Source organism: Bacillus rossius (assembly GCF_032445375.1).
Source record: "Bacillus rossius redtenbacheri isolate Brsri chromosome 4 unlocalized genomic scaffold, Brsri_v3 Brsri_v3_scf4_2, whole genome shotgun sequence".
NCBI classification, from domain to species: domain Eukaryota; kingdom Metazoa; phylum Arthropoda; class Insecta; order Phasmatodea; family Bacillidae; genus Bacillus; species Bacillus rossius.
Genome location: NW_026962011.1, coordinates 51,975,526 through 51,993,232, shown reverse-complemented (window position 1 = coordinate 51,993,232; position 17,707 = coordinate 51,975,526). Strand labels below are relative to the sequence as shown.

At 37.5% G+C, this 17,707-nt stretch overlaps 1 protein-coding gene across 4 annotated transcripts in view; it reads right to left on the bottom strand.

The window, feature by feature from the left end:
* The window catches only part of LOC134542162 (cyclin-Q), a 142,184-nt gene that overhangs the window by 971 nt on the left and 123,506 nt on the right, over nucleotides 1-17,707 (bottom strand). For all 4 annotated transcript variants that reach the window (XM_063386185.1, XM_063386184.1, XM_063386183.1 and 1 more), the window contains exons 2-6: nucleotides 16,133-16,273; nucleotides 13,755-13,852; nucleotides 10,347-10,565; nucleotides 5,530-5,625; nucleotides 1,569-1,700 (exon numbers count right to left, since the gene is read on the bottom strand). In XM_063386185.1, coding sequence (XP_063242255.1) covers nucleotides 1,569-1,700; nucleotides 5,530-5,625; nucleotides 10,347-10,565; nucleotides 13,755-13,852; nucleotides 16,133-16,253 — 666 coding nt within the window. In that variant the 5' untranslated portion in view covers nucleotides 16,254-16,273. The remainder of the gene's footprint in view (nucleotides 1-1,568; nucleotides 1,701-5,529; nucleotides 5,626-10,346; nucleotides 10,566-13,754; nucleotides 13,853-16,132; nucleotides 16,274-17,707) is intronic.

Below are 17,707 nucleotides of genomic sequence, written 5' to 3'. Positions count from 1 at the left end.
TGATTTATTTTTTTCAATTTACCCGTCAAAATACATCACATGCGTATGTGTAAAATATGTAAATCTAACATAATACCTCTCTTGCATTTGTTATTCTGTCGCAAATATTTATGACGGATATTTACTTAATGTAATAATATGATTGATAGATGCACAAATAATTACCAACACTTGCTGCACTACTTTTTACACCCATTATGTATTTATAATGCACTTAGTGCTCGGGGTTCGATTCCCTCTCCTCCCTCCACGAATGGAGTCTATTTAATCCTGATTTTTTGAAAGTCCAGAAAATTCAAGTATGTTGATTTTCACATGCTCTCGAGGTCTTTGGCGGGCACCATCGGACCCTCGGATGGGGTGTTGGTCAGGGTAGGGGGGTGTTTAAATTGGCCAAAAAAATTTCAGTAATCCGAAGATTGATTTTGTGGTGCACTTAAGAGGTGTATTACGAAGTTGGATGTCAGTGGGAAAACCTCTCCCCCCTCCCCTTAGTGGGATTGGTCCTGGCCCTTTTAAACTAAATGTTCCTTTTCACAACAAAAAAAAGTGTTTAATATGTGCTATGTGGGGTATTCTGAGCATCAAATAGAATTGTGTGCCGGCCACCAACAAAGGTATCATCCTTTTGGTGTAGAACCGATGACATACAATAATTTCACGAGTATGAGCTGTAGGATTAGGGGGTTGGGGGGGATGGAGGTTTGTCAGAGGGGGAAAAAAATCACTACTTTCGAGCTATGAACAATAAATATGCTTTTTGTGTCCAAAAGGTGCAGGATTAACATCATTTCATTGCATTATGTTGTATAAGTGGCTTCTACAGAGGTAAGCTACAGGAAAAAAGTCAATATCAGTGAATCCAAACATTTTGGAATCAACTTCTACAGTCATTTCAGTTAACAACAGCACACAATTCAACTGATGGACATTTTAGAACTCGCAGCTTCATGCAGGGTCATCCAGAATGATTGCCGGAATTCTAAAACGGCTACACACCTGCAGAGTGTTAAAATGTTCAGAATAAATTTTAAACTTAATGTCAGACATTAATTTTGGCCCATTTTTAACTCTGGTGATGTCCATACAGTATTCAATTTCCTACCAAGTTTTCTGATTCGTGTCCACAGTTGGAATCACTGCAGCGACCATCTCCTTACGGGGCTGGACTTTTATCTTCTCAGTGTATGCAGTGTTACTGTATTCTCACAGAAAGAGCTAAGTGTCCTGTGACCGTGTATCATGAGACTTAAAAATAAAACAGCATGCCCAGGGAGTGAGAGTGGAGCTGTGAGACTACCCCGTTTACTCCGGGTAGGGGGAAGTGGACCATTCAACATGAGGCTCAGTTAGTGCTGTGGACAACCAATTTTAATTTGGCTAGGCCTAAAAATTTAAACCTTTCTGAGCATTTTAAGATTCCTTACACATGTATCCATTATAAATTTCTTTAAAAAAAAGTTTAAAATTCCAGCAATTATTCCCAACGACCCTGTATGTTGAAGCCTTCTCGACTAGAAGAATACAAATGAGCCCAGTTCAGCTGGACTGCACTGAGCAGCACTTACAGTGTACCACAAGTTTTCCCCTTCGTCCATCAGCGGCACCTGGATCCCGTAGCACTGCATTGCCAGGTTTATGCAAGCAATGGCAATGTGCTGTGGTTCATAGTCCAGGATTGCTGGGTCAAAGTGGAAATCCTGCAATGACAGAACCATCAGGGATATAAAATAACATGACAAAACCTTGCCAATTCAAGTTAAAATGTTAATTGTGGCCACTTACTTCACATTTAATCTGTATTTTACTATGTATTGCATTCTTGACAAACAGTTTATATGGGTTTCAGTGTGTGTGATTGGAGGATGTAAAAAAAAACAGTATCAGTAAAGCTGCACTCACTCACCTCATTCTACAATTCAGTGTGAAAGCCTAAATGCCACAGAACAATAGCATAAAAACATGCAATTAATCTATTACTCAATATATTTTTTTACCAATTACGATTTTGTAAGGAGGCGACCTTACACTCACCAGCTTGACAAGAGATGTAAAAAAAAATGCTTCCCTCGAAGTTCTCAATAAGCTGCAAGTCTAAACTGGTTTCCAAACGTTTTTAGTGCCTCTGTGGCTATTGCTTCCATTCATTCAAAATACAGTGGATACGAGATTCAGTCTGAGATGAATGATGAATACAGCTTGTAGAGCCAGAGTTCTTTCTGAAATGACTTGGGATTCCCACGAATCGCTGAAAATTATATTCATTAGTTGAATGTCACTTCTGTGCAATGAACAGAAACATCAACTCAATCCATCAGATAATCTTGAGAGTTTGGAAAGGTTTTCGGTTTGATTCACGTGAATATAAAATTTATGGGTCAGTCTACAGGACTTTCCGATAGTTTTGCAGTAATCACAGCTGCAAAGAACTAAATATTTGTAACAAAGCAGAAGAAAATCACCAAATACTGCTAGGATCATTGCGAACCTGAAGAGTATTCAATTAGAAATATCAGTGACATTCTATGGTAGATCTGTGGCATGCACAACCACCAGTAGAGGTCATACTGATATCCCAGCATGGATGACCATCACTAATAAAAATGAAACAATGATCTAATCATTGAAATATTTTACCGAGTTTGTTTTCAAGATACAGTGAAACCTCGTTTATTCGTTCCCGCATTGTAGAATTTCCCGGTTTTATTGTTAAATGTCCGTGGTCCCGAAAAAATCCCGCAAGAACAATGTTAAAAAAATCCCGTTTCCATCGTTTACGAATATTTTTTAACCTGGTTTAACGGGTTGAACTTTACAGGCTTTTTACCGATTTCACATTCAAATTCCCAAGAAATATTCCAGTTTACGTGTGTCTACACGACACGCAATACCAATATTTACATATGGCGGCCATTACTAAAAGAAAACGAATAAAGTGAGAATGACGCTGTTGCTAACAGGTTCACCAACTTCGATAAAACAACAGACGAAAGCTAACGCTTGCACGATAGTTCTTGCTTTGTGCGATAATCAACACAACAATATAACCGTGGTCGATATACTGTACATACTAGCCCAACGTAAACATGTTTCTATTTAGCGACAGTGAAATCCTGCGAGAAACATAGACAAAATTGTTCATCCTAGCGTTTCCGTGGCCGGCCGTATATGCGCGAGATTTTCTTTGTTTACGGTAAATTAGCTTTACGCATTTAACTCTACTGCACGTGTGAAATTTGTAAAGGTTCATTGATATGTATCAACATACAAAAGAGGTTAAAACCATTAAAGAGCGTTTAGAAATTATAAATGCCGTTGAAAAAAATCCAGGTGAAAAACGGGTTGATTTGGCAAAGCGCTATGGTATTCCTCCATCGACTCTTAATTCTATCTTCACTAGAAGAAATGAGATTCGGAAACAAGCAAGTCAGTTCGGCCAGTCTTCAAAAAAATGGAAAATGGCAAGACAGTCGAAATACAGTGAGCTTGAGAAGTTTTGTTTTCTTGGTTCCAGCAAGTTCGGGCATCAAACATCCCAGTGGATGGCACATTTTGTTCATTTAAAAAAATTAAGGAAGTATAATTTTCCAATATTGATAGTGTATATACAGTGTGCTGCTGGTGTCAGTTTATGGAAATACCTAACTGATTCACTGAAAGTTTTTGCAATAGTACATACATTGTGCATTTGGTAACTTTAGAGTGTGTTCCCACATTGTAGGATTTCCTGGATTATCCGTTTTTTACTCATGGTCCATTGGGAAAGGGATAATCAGGGTTTCACTGTATTCCAAATGACATACACAACCCTACAACACTCAATACGTAGATATTTTATTACAATGCTTACAGGCCTTGTCCATTCCTGATACTAAAATGATGACATCTAAAACAGAGCTGTAAAATAGTCACAGAAAGTCTAATTTTTACTTGAATATCCTGCAAAAAAGATAGTTTATGAAGTTCTGGCCATTCTATTTTCATACAAACACACCATCATGAGACTGCAAATTTAACCAAGAAAATACATACATATTTCCAACATGAAAATTACCTTGCATATGAATGCTGCCATTAAAAATGTGAGATTACCATAAACTGAACTACTTGTAATATATAAACATGGTTTTGGTCCATTTCTTATCTCATGAGTAGTTTTCATTGTAATTAACATAGCTTAAAGTTACGCATACTTAATTAGCTGCCATCTAAAATATTTAGCAGAAATGCTATTGGGTGTGAAAACCACCTTTGTAAGGTGGAACGCTCTAAGCTTCAATTAGGATAACATGTTTTAATATACCTATTATATATGGACTGTATGTTAATATTTGATCATAGAATTACGTCATGAATTTCGTTTCTGGTTGCTGGTAAATACTGTCATCCGAGACCTACAATTATTTTGTAGCCTAATAAAACAAAGGTTTCAAGAAACACGAAGGCTGTATTTTTATTTGAACCTCAATTCATATTTATTAATGTATAAAAGGTGAAAACCACAATGCTAAAATGTAAGGTAACTAGTGAGGTATTGTTCTTGGGTCTACGTTCTGTTGGTTCTCGACAAAATAACCGGCACTGATAAAAAAAATCCCAGTGCCATTGAATTATCAACAGCCAAACCTTGCAGCAGACTTGTGGTAAACCACATAACCTTTTCGCACAGGCATGTCTTTCTCATTTCCCTTTAAGCCAATGAATAGATACTATCAAGGGACAGGAAGTGTCAAAAGAGTTCATTGCGCCCAGATTCCGCTCATTTGTTTGTCCATCTTTTCACTGGAGACAGAATAATCATTTCAACTAAAAGTAAAACCTATTGGTTCTAGCTCTCAGATGAGCTCTACCCAGACTACCTATGAGAATAAGGTCGAAAAATGGCTAACCAAGCCTTATAAATGACCGGCATGATGCAGCGCGCATGGAGGGGAGGAAAAGACCGACAATGTACTAATTAGTGGGGAGGGGAGAGGGAGGAAGGAAGCGCCAACGCCCGCCGCGGTGCGCGAAGTTCAAAAGCAGCGAACCTGACTGCTTCAAAAGTAGAACCGACACAAAACTAAAGAAAACTCAAATTTCACTGCCCCTACTTACGAGTTGTTTTCCCATTTTGTCTAGGTGAAGGAAGGACCCATTTACATTATTTATTTATTTGCTTGATGCTTATGCATTAAGGCTTTTTTAAAACATTAAAAACTTTTTAAAAATTTAAATATTCCCAACTCTGTTTTAATTATAGTTTGTTGTGAAGCGTTAAACATGTTTTTATTCAAATCTATCAACGCACTCATTGATTTTTCTTACACTTGAAATCATCTTAACTTTGAGGGTGTATTGTATTCCTAGTCTGCCCTACACAAAAATGAATAGTGCATAAAACACTAATTTATTTTCGCGCACAATTTTGAAATTAAATTTTTATTTTAACACATAGCTTTAATAAACCATAATGAAATATTAAACTTCTGATTTGTGCAATATAACCAATTTAAGACAACAAAGATTACTGGAAGCAAAAACACAAACCTGCAGGAAAGCAAATGAAATTTTTGTGACTGGTGATTTGGCCCATTCTTCTCTTGAGAACCAGCTCTCTAGGGCCTTCAAGTAGTGGAACATGTACTGGAAAGAAAAAAAAATTGTCATCAATGTATGTGTGCATAGGTTTCATACTTATGCATATGTTTCATACTTAACTCAGTAAATTAAATAGATGTTATAATATATTCTTACACCACAGCTGTCCTCCATATGCCAATCAGTGTTTGCATCACATTGCTTAGTGTGTCGAACGATCCTGACCCAACAAAAACTTGAAGATCACAATACAAAAATATCATTTCAGGCCTTGTGACAATTTTTTCTTTCGTATTCAACTTATGACCATAATTAATTGTTTTACGCTTTTATCTCAAGTTTTAGTTACGTCCACAATCTTTCACTGTACTAACTTAAAACAACAAGCAACATGTACCACAGGATCAATGTATACATGACCATGCCATCAAGATGAAGGAATAAACTTGTGTAACTTTTACCTTTTAAAGTTACATGAACATGGAACTTTGAGTTGCTTAATTTTGTAATACTTGATAAAAAAAATAGTTACATGGCCACTAGGCCCGTGCGATTGCTAGTTTTTTGAAGCAAAGCAAATATCAAATTGAATTTTTTAAATACAGTACACTCCCTATTTAACGCGGTTGTCGGGGGACATAACTTTTACCCGCGTTGTTGCATAACCGCGATGTTTCGATGTGACCAAGGTCAAAAGGCATAAAAAACCGCCTATGTTCTAATAGGTCGGCAAGCACGCCTTTGTGCGGACTTTGCATCCGCAGTTTTCATTAAACACGGGTGAAAAAATAAAAATAATACATTTTAAAGATAAATATTAAATGTTGAATTGTTTTTATTTTTCCGCGTGCCGCGCACAGTTTGTCACACGGCCTACGAGCGCGCCACACGCCGCCATACACACGTGCGGCACACAAGCTGCTGCTGCCAGTCTCGTGGTGTTAGCCACAGTATCTGCTTCGTCAGTGTCCGTAACAAAGTAAGTGCAGTGTGTGCGGTTACACACGATTCTGTGGTCAAAGTCTTCTAAAAAGAAAGGCCGTAGTGATACTTCAAACTGAATATGAATCGCAAAGTACCGAGTTTGATTGACAAAATAAAAATTCTAGATTTACTTACATATAGCTTGTCTTTTGTAGAAGCAGGCCGCAGATACAGGAAAAAAAACGATTCTAGCATTCGTACAATAAAAAATAAAGAATCGTCTATCGTGTCAAGTGGTTAAACTTTATTATCCATGCTTACAGTAAATTATAAATGGTCACATGTGGGAAACAAAAATTGCGCCAATTTAATTTTAGCGCAATCAGTGACGCCGTATTAAAAACCGTGTTAAACTTTGTCTTTACTTATTTCACCAAACGCTGTGTCGAGTTGCTGAGTGTGTGTGGCTCAGATCGGCAAGTGTTATATTCCCCAGCCTCTGTTTAAAGGTCGGGAGACCGTTACACATAAACATTTCCGGGACTTGTTTACTACCTCACGGCAAAGGTGGTACAGTATGGTTCACGTAAGTATTGGACCACTGGGAATTCCTGGGCAAAGATTAAAAATACGCTAGCCGATTTACTTTACTATTTAATGTTAAAACATTATACCAAAGTAAAAAGATGAACTTGTATAATACAATGAATTACCCAATAATATTACGTCTGTAGGTTTAAGTTGTAACAAAACATTTATATACAGATGTCCAGTAAAGTACCAATTAAGATTCTGGAGTGGAATTTTAAACACCGGACTACCTGATTTGGCCTTGTACGCAGCGACGCTGCTCAGTCAAGTGACTCATGCTCTGCCTGTGTGCTGCGTGAACACATTCCCTCCCCCACTCCCCCTGGTGTTTCTGCCCGCTCTAATCTCTACCTCTCTCCATGTTCTCGGCTAGCCTCTCCCTACCCAGCGCTTGCCGACAACCAAGCCTATCCAACATCAATCCCCAGCCGAGTCACGCTGGATAATGTCGCTGGATGGTGGGCTTTATCAGGTCCCCTGCTTCATTTGTGAGATAAATCGACGTTAAGAACTAGTGTTTCAGAAAATATCACTGGGCTGGACTGGACCATAATTTGAAAACCCTACAAGATAGAGGAATAATGTACGGAGATATCTTGTTTAGAATTTTACTGCGGACATTTTCTACGCCTAGGCTTTTTTCTGCCCGATGCTTAGTTTGTTAGTTACAACGCAAAATTATTCTAATCGGCTGTCAACCATTTATTCCATTATTATTATTCATTTCTGACTGGGGGACATGGTTTGACCCGCGATATACCCGATTCCGCGATCAATCGAGGCGCGATATACCGGGAGTTTACTGTATATGCGAAATCAAATTGAATTGCGAATTGTTCTCGGCGAAGCTGAATTACACTTGTCTTAAAAAATACAGGATTGAAGTAAAAAAATTGTTTTATGTTTTTAATGTTTCAAACTGATCAAGTGATTTATTAATTGATAATTGGGCCCCATGGATGACCTTTAGTTTTTTAAAGCAACCAACTTTATTCAAGTAAAAACATACACAACACAATAAAAATTAAATATTTACATGAGCGAATCTTAGATTTCCAATGTCAACAAATGCAAAGCTTCATACCAGACGCGATGCTTTGCATCACAACTGAAGCTCAAATTAAAACAAACAGCAAATTTCCTGGCGAAGTCAAATCTAATATCAAAAAGAGCTTCAACTGATTTGCTTCATCCAAGCTTCGCACAGACCTAATGGCCACCATTCGCATTAAAGGTGTTGAGAGGAATAGGAAATATGTAGAGTACATAAATATTTGAAACTCATGTAATGTATGCACATGTTTAAGAATATATGCAAGTATTCAAGTGAACAAGTATACACACGTTGAAGTATGCAGGTGTGATATAATGCAATCATGCCAGTGAAAGAAACTGCTGCCATTGTGGTTTATAGCAAGTAATCTGACAGCTAATAATATACAATGGAGGTTCAATGGAGATTCATAATCATAACTAACATGACTATGAAAAACCTGCAAAGTCTAACAGTTGTGTGACTCTCTACTTCATACCCTCAGAATAACCCTATTTCACTGTGCTTTGATGACATCATTGCCTAGACTCACCCTACAGGCTGTTAGAAGTTCACTCCAAAAGCATACTTACAAATCAATTTTAAATTGTACACAGTCAAAACTAAACACACATAAAGCCAATTTACTTTCTTTTGGTTTTAGATCATTCCGTCAAACATTGAAATTTTGATTTATCTCGATAATAATGTGCAGAAATGTATTTTGTATAATATATTATAAATAATTAATATGCTTGGAACTGATAGACAATAATAAGAAAATAATGAATTTAAGTTATTTCAGTATCTTACATCAGATAAACATGCATTTTTTGGCAACACCAAAACATTCCATGATTTTCTACCATCTACGGCAGATGAGCTGCCATATTGTAACAGAAACGAAACGCAGACAAACCATAAAAACAATTCCACAACTGGGGAAAAAAAAAGTCTACGTAAAAAATGAGCTTGAGAAGCACAAGATATTTAGAATTTCAGTATACGAATGTAATGTAGATTATTTTTCATGCACATTACGGGAGAACCACAATAGCAGGAATGCACGGGGCCTCTACAGGGGTTAATCCATGGGAGAGTCGTGAGAAGGCTAAGCAGCCCCCCCCCCCCCCCCCCCCCTGGTATTTGCGAGGAATCCGTGGACGGCAGACATCACTGATGCATGTGACCCTGGAAGAGGCTCTACAAGAATGGTCTCACCTCGCGGGCAAGTTGTGTGCAGGAGGAACACGCTCACCTCGCCTCGTATGAACACTCTCGGAAGCAACGCTTGCATGAGCTTTATTGGAGCGTTGACACAATAGCGCGACAGCTCGTCCTACAAGATCCACCCAACTTGACTGACTTCCACCAGTACTTTTATACGGCTGTGGGACTGCAACTGGGGGATCCACACTACAAAACAAACAATGCTGCTGTACTGTCAGTCGCGTGGCAAGCGTGGTTACCAGCAGCTAACCCCGGCAGCTGTTGGGGGTTCAGCACGGTGCCCTCCAGTCACCCACTGCCCTTTGTTGGGCATAGCAGCTCTCTCGTATCCTCGGGATAGGGAAGGGGCTTGAAGGGCTTCCAGGGAATCACGGGCTGTAACAGTGCCGACCACGCTCAGCCAGGAAGGCGGGAGAGGGGACTGTCTGCAAGTGGCCGGCTGGTCGGCGGTCCCATGCAACGGGAGACGTGGGCGCGGTCGCCCTGACAACGGGCGACACGGCTGCTCATCACCTCTGCACACACACACGTGTTTCATTTAGAAAAGGAGCGGCTGACGACTGGAAATAGAAGTGCGCAGCACGTACAAGAACGGCCAGAGTAGACTCATCACTGCCACTTCTGACAGTGAGTGTGGAGTTTTTTCCAGTACAAAAAATTTTTATTTTTTTTACTTTTTGATGCCCGCCATTAATGTTTGATGGAAGAGGGCTGCAAACTAATCTATCGCTGACCAAAAGTTTGACACATGTGCTTTACAAAACCACATTGTGTGTTTGTAAATACTATTTAAAATGAATTGATTTGATCGGAAGGCGCGATACAACACTGCCGGCGGCAGATCCAGAAGCTAGTGAAGAGGAGAGGAGGGGAAGCACAGTCATCCGTCCAGTGCGAGCTGTGATCGGAAGGGGAGGGGCCGGACTTGGATCTGCCTCTGGACACTGTGGCAACCAGCTGATGGACAACTATGCGATATAGTGGTCACCTTGTGCGGATGCGTGATCGTCACTTCGAACTTGAGCATCCTCATGACGAGCAGTTCCGCCTGCACTATGGCGTCCCTCATGTTCCAGTACTCGTCGCCCAGCTCCAGCGGGGCGGAGCCCCTGTGCAGCGTGTTGTGGGTCACGTTTATGACATCCCGTATCTTGAGCGGGTCGTCCTTCACCTTGCCGGCCAGGTAGAGCGTCGTGGACGCTATCAGCTGGAACATCCCCGCGACATCACCACAGTAACTGTACAACACTCACAGAATAACATGCAATGACCACAAATGTTTTCTTACACTTGAATAAAAAAAAAGATTATACATTCTTAAAAACACACCTTCGGTATCACAAAATTTTGTTTTAGTTACCTGCAAACATATACAGTAGAACCCTGATATAATGTTCCTGCATATAGCTAATGTTTTCCTGCTTATTATGTCATATTTTTAAAGTCCCAATATTTCCCCCATAAGGACAATGTATTTATTTCCTGCATATAACGTTCATAAATAGTGTAATTTCCTGCTTATAATGTTTGCTTTCTAACATTCAATAAATGGGGAAAAAATGTTTTAAAACCAAATTATTCCAACACTTACAATAAAAAGTTTCCTTTGTGTATGTTTATGTTTACAATCACTGCCATACAATACATGAAGTTTGTTAAAATACAATTTTATGTAATATACTGAAGGTACACAATGTTCATAGTTACGTGTCAGTTGGCACCCTTAGTCAACTCTTCCTTGCCATTCCAGCGGGTATTCAGATGCACGTACACAGTCCTACGATATTTAAGTTGCCAACCATTGAGCGAGGGCATAACTAAAAGTGTTTTCTATTGCTTACAAAGAATTTTTTTTTTCATTCATACGTAGGAATACCAAAATTAAACATTTTCAGGTGGCGAAGGAGTAGATGTTCTCACTCTTAATGTTGTCATCATGAATCGTGAGACAATTTTACAAAAAATGTGGCAGTGTATCTTTAAAGACAAACAAAATTTTACCAGGGAACAAGACGAAGTTGAAAAATTGTTGGCTTGTTTCAGAAAACTCATGTATCATGTATACTATCTTTGGTTTTAACATTAAAGTTGTTTACATCGCTTGGTGAGTCCATTGGTACTAAGCTCGAACATTGTTAAGAGCTAAATTGAGATTTCCTGCTTATAACGTTTTCCTGCTTATAATGTTTTTTTCTTGTGCTCCCTTGAAAAACATTATAACAGTGTTCTACTATTATGAAACAACTGAAACACCAAAATTAATTCAAATAAGTCTGTAACACTAATTTATAGTAATGATTATTGATTAGGAATGCACAACAAATTGAAAATGCAAGCCTGACTGAACAAAAGAAAAGTTACCAATTCAAGCTTTAAATTTTGTTATTTTTTTAATCTAATGTTTCTAAACTGTTACATAATGACTTGGACTTAAAGTTACATTGTAAGCCGTTATATTTTAACAGCAAAATTTAAATGCAAGATGAAAAAATCTACAATTACCTCGGAAATAGTAGAAATTTATATGCCAGACAACCTTGATTGTAAGGCAGTCAAACTTAAGACAAATGTTACCTACATCCTCAAATGTAAGATGGCCTCCAACGTAGAGAGCCTCTTATAAACAACAATCTTGAATATAATACTACACCAAATGTAAAACTACACTGAATGCAAGACTACCCTGAATATACAACTAACTACCATTAAGTTAAGCATGCCTGGAGTATAATATCACCTCAAACTTAAACCACCTTGAACATATGACAGCCTCAAAATTAAGACAATTTCAAAAATAAAACAGCCTCAAATTTTAAGGTAAAATGAATTAAACACAATTCAAATACAATTTGGCACCAGGCACTTGACGGAGACACACTCAATATCACTAAGTTGTGTCAGCACATCCCTAGCAATGGATACTGGAAAACAATAACATTAAAGGTTTAGTTGGGCTGAATGACCAATACTAGCATTTTAAAATATTTTTACAATATCTAGTAAAATTTTCTACACAATGAAAATCTATATCACTACGTTACTTAAAATACTTTATTATTATTATTATTCCAAAAAACACAAACCTATAGAAAAAAACAAAACATTAAAATTGAATAAACTACTTCAGAACCGAGGCTGCACATAAAAGTACCGCATTATTCCTACACCTATCCCTCACTTAGCGACTAATTTGTTCCTAAATATGCTCGTGTTATTTGAAATTGCGTGTTCTGAAGCATTAGTTTCCATAAATAGCAATGATAATTTATTTAATGTGTTCCAAAATTGTGTAGGAAAATATACTTTACGTAATATAAATGTGTTGAATAGCACTCAACTATAAATATGTCACACCATTTATCTTTACATGCCTCCCATCGCACTTTGTATGACAAATACGACACCGCGTAACGGGAGATACGTGGTTATGTACTTTATCGTCAGTCGGCTGGCTGACTTGCCCGCCCGGGCGTGACCTTCAACTCACGTCGCGTACAATTCCAAACCATCCTTTACTGACAGTGAAACCGATATTACTGTCCGGATTATTACATTTTAATTTTTCAATAAAAGTGCTTATTCTCATATCACCACCTGGTTCACACCAATCCTGTCAGGCCAATGATGTTTGTTTTTTCCATTGCAACATTCATTTAACAACCTTTTCCATGTGAATCATCTGTTCATTTCTGTTCCTGTATCTAATGTTAAATATATTCCCGCTAGTACAACCAACAGCATCAGACTTATATAAACTTTTGGTAAGAGTCATTTCGTACAATTGTGCGCAAAGTTGACTTGCTTAAAACTAAAGTGCGACCAACATAAGCGTGGCCTTCATGATCTGCGCGCCGTAATACTTCTAGTTTTGTCTCAAATACTTGAACACGATGCACTATGAGTGATCAAGCACGTACAGTTACCGGCACCTGAATGGGCAGACGTTGCTTTTGTTTGAGTGAATTCCCTGTCACTGGCTAGACTGAGTTCACGGCCTGGTTTGTGGCCAGGCGACAACGGCACGGCACGGCGCCATATGCGCGGACGTAAAACATTTGGTCTTTTACACTCCATAGCCGCAATTTAACTTGCCATAGCTGATGTTTGTACAACAGTTGATAGCGTGGTCAGACCTGCGCGTGCATCTCTTCCCCCCTTGTTTGGCTAACTGTATCCCACGGCACATCTGTTGTTTACAGAAGTTGAAACAGACTTTGTGGCATCGTGCTCAACTTTTTTTTTTTGCCTGCCGAGATTTAGTGTTAACTGAAATTTACATACGTGCTATTCAAGACTGGGGCAGTAAAATTCACTTCGTGCTAAATGAATCCGCGCAATCTGAAGGCGTGCTAAGCGAGGGATAGGTGTACTCTTAGAAACGTGGGCTGAAACTCACATATATATCATAGCCAGTTGATTCAGCTTCCTTAAAAAACCTGTGGTACAAAACAGCAGCTGTCGCAATCGTCAGTGGCTGTGCATCCAGTTTAACACCTGCACAGAAAAAAATTGCAATAAGAACTTTTAAAACTACACAAACCACTTTTATGAGGTGGAATTACTAGTATTTAAAAGCAAATTAATGTCACTAAATTATCAGTCCAGAAAATGTTTGGAAAAAATATAACCACATATTTATCAGGAAAAATCTTCCTTTTTTCCATTAGCTTACCAACATAGATTTACATAATTCAAAACTAGGTTGATATAAATAATTTATATTTTTTGCAGATTGGTAGGAACTGTTTGAACAACAATTTTTTGTTTGAATCAGTTGGTAGATGGTAGCAATGATTCTACCCAACTCTCAAATGTTTAGTGAGCCATTAAGTGGTAGAGAGAGATAAAATGGATGTTTTATTTGGGTCTGTTTGTATAAAAATATTGATAAAATTTATTTGTGAATTTCTGTGACAGTAAAACTCGCTAGAAAATTTTCCTGTAAACAACCCAAAAATTTTCTCAAAAATACTTTATGGTAAATAACATTTCTACAGTACTTACATGTAAACACATTTAGGGGAAATCATTAGACGTCATAAAGGCATTTTCTGAAACAAGAGTTGCTTTTAATCAAAACTTAAATACTGTGTATTTTCAATACATAGGCCCTTAAACAAGTAATACCTACTACTTATTCGTCAGTAGAGGTTGTAAGTAATGCACTTAAGCACTCAGTAAGTGCATATGCTGATAAAGTAGGTCCTTGATTTTACATTCTACTCTTTTACAGTTTTCCCTTTAATAAACTAAATTTTACATCCCAACTCTCACTCTACATTTAAAATGCATAACCATTTCCATTATTTACACCAAATGAAAGTACAGTATGGCTTTCCCTGTATGTTTATACTTTTCTGCTGTCTGCTTTTGGTATTTGTTTATTGATGCTAAGAAATGCCTTTTATATTTTGTTGCACTGCATGGAAATGTATTAAATGTTTAGTATTACCTTTCTGACAAGGCATCTTTTTCATTGAATAAATATGGACATAAACTGTGCCCGCAAGCAGTGCAGTAGCACCTTGTTTGATGATGATACTGAATGGCTTATTTGCTGCTATTAACTGTCGGCATCATGTCTCATGGTGGAGTTAGCTGGTGTGTTGTAGTTATAACTTTTAATAAGTCCACAATTCAATGCAGTAAGTGTTTGATATTTCTTCACTAGTGAATTTAAGTCTATTTTGAACCAAATCATTAGTTTACATTTAATAGTTTTAATAAAATAGGTGTGTGTTTGTGTGCCATTTGTAAATAAATGCACATGGTCTTGTGGTCATCAGATGATTTTGAGAGTTCTGAGGGAAACTGTAAGCCAATATCAACATTCAGTATATGTCTATGTCACATCTTTACTGTATGCTCTCTCTATGCACACTTACCTTCTATACACTTCAGAAATTAAAAGTTTTGCTTTAGATGAAATGTTCATAATTTACTGCAGTTACAGTTATGTATTTTCTGCAGCCATTTTTTATTATAATGTATAGATCTACACAATATAGGTACTTTCTATACATGTCTTATGTTATTTACATCAACATGAATGTTTTTGTGACCACAGGACACCATAATTGCTTTTACACTACATAAGTATATCCTTTTATTCAAGTGGTGATGAAACTCACAGATGAAATGAACTAAAATAATGTTCTGTAAATAGAAAAAAAAAACCCAACAAACAAAAAATATAAGAACCACAAAAAAAACTCTGTAAGACATGATAAAAGACTTCACATAAATCAACTACAAAATAAAATCATTGCTAAACATATAACTGACCTCACACTAATGATCATAAATAAAATCCACTACATTTATAACATATACAGTTCAATTTTATTTTTTTTTAAAGAAAAATTTTCAGCATAACCTAATTTAAAAGTTTGGATTGGATTGAACGAATGGCTTGATGAATAAAAAAATGAATGAATTACTTAGGAATAAACATATCATGGACATCAGGTTCATTTGAGACAAATGAGGGGTGGAATGCTGTGATAGCCTCAGCGATAGAATACAGTGGTGGGGGAAACTGAAATACCCTGCAAATTCCGCAAGGTCCCCTACTTGCGAAAAAAATCTAGATTTGACACTGCTTGGAATCAAATCCACAATGTCTCAGTGAAAACGAATAATCTGACTACTCAACCACAATACACCATCAAAATTTTTAAAATATGTACTGCTGCTATTCTGTAATTTTACAACCTGGCTTCTGATGTGCATAATTAAAGAATGAAAACAAAGTTTAGTAATGTTTATACTAACCACATTCGAAAATGAACCTCACTGCAATGAAGTTGTTTTCCTTCTGAGTGTAGTCAAAGGCTGGAATGTGTTTACTCTTCTCACGCTGCAACTGCATCACATCAATGACGTCCTTCATCATGTCTCCTTCGTAAACAGCGCCTGCAATCACAAACATGTAGGCCAGTCAAGCTATTTACTCTTAACGCAACAATATCTGTAACAAACACTTTGTAATATATCATGGGTATTAATTTATTAGCTTAAAGCACAATAGCAAAGACTTTTTGGACTGCACAACAATATTAAAGCAGGTTTTTGCTGACCTGAAGCTTTTAGTTGTTCTTAAGGCCCACGGGAGAAAGATAGCTGTAAGGGCGACACAAGTGCACGCTTTAACTACTCAGTCTCTTATAGGCACAATACACTGAACTATTGTGCAGTCTTTTCATCATGCTTGTGTGCAGCCTTTGGAAAGTTATCAGGTTTCCCACACTCTTACATCCGCTCATTTCCCAGATTACCTTTTTCCCTGTCCCATTAAACATTTCTCACCTTGTCTTTTCGTTCCATCTGGCAAATTAACAGAATGCAATCACACAAATTACTACCGAAACATTTTCCAACAAACATATACAACATTCAAAGTTGACAATAAAGTGTTTTCCTGCACAACACAATTTGCATTGTTACTTCTATAAACACTAAACAAACACTGCCAGTCTGAAAAAGGTAATGAATCAATGTTTCATCAAACTTTGAAAAGAACTAATAGGCCTACATTACCAATTATTGACTGTGATCAGGCTAAAGAACTATAGCTTTGGCCGCACAGAGCGCTATGTGAGTAAAATATTGCCAACTGCATCTCAGGTGTCAATGGCCACTCAGGGCGCTGAGCTCGCTATGTTTGCTATGTTGGCGATCCTGGTGACGTCCCTGGGTGTTTGGTTCTAGGCTATTTTTAGTAACATTGCTAACTTCAGCATGCGCAGACAGTAAAAAAAAATAATAATCTGATTTTGCGTGGTATTGGTGATGTACTTCTGTGCTTTTATTAAGTTTTTGTTTCTCTCAGTATTTTGCTTTAAATAAGTCACGCCAATGGAAAAGGTCACTGAAGAAGTACGAAAATATCCATGTTTATGAAATAAAACAATGGGAGAACATAAAAGGCGGGATATGTAGGACAGTGCCTGGGATTTGATTTCAAAGAATGCTATCAAACTGATAGTAGGCCCTATTTAGTCTGAAATAATCCATAATTTTGGTTTCATTGTGAAATTATTCAAATTCTTTTTTTTAAATTAACTTCATAAAACAATTTTTTTTAATGTTTACATACTGTGAGAGCCAGCAGAATATCATAATCATCTGAATCAGCCTTCAAAACTCACGGCATGCATCTCTAGACATCGCCAACTAGACTGATCCATATGACCACATGCCGCAGCGAACATAGCGGTAGATGGAGTTGGGAGCAATTGGCTATAAATTTAGCCTGGCTACAAATGTAACCTTTTGAAGCAATTTGCTACAAATGTAGCATGGCTACACATTTAGATAGTTGGAGCAATTAGCTACAAATGTTGCTAG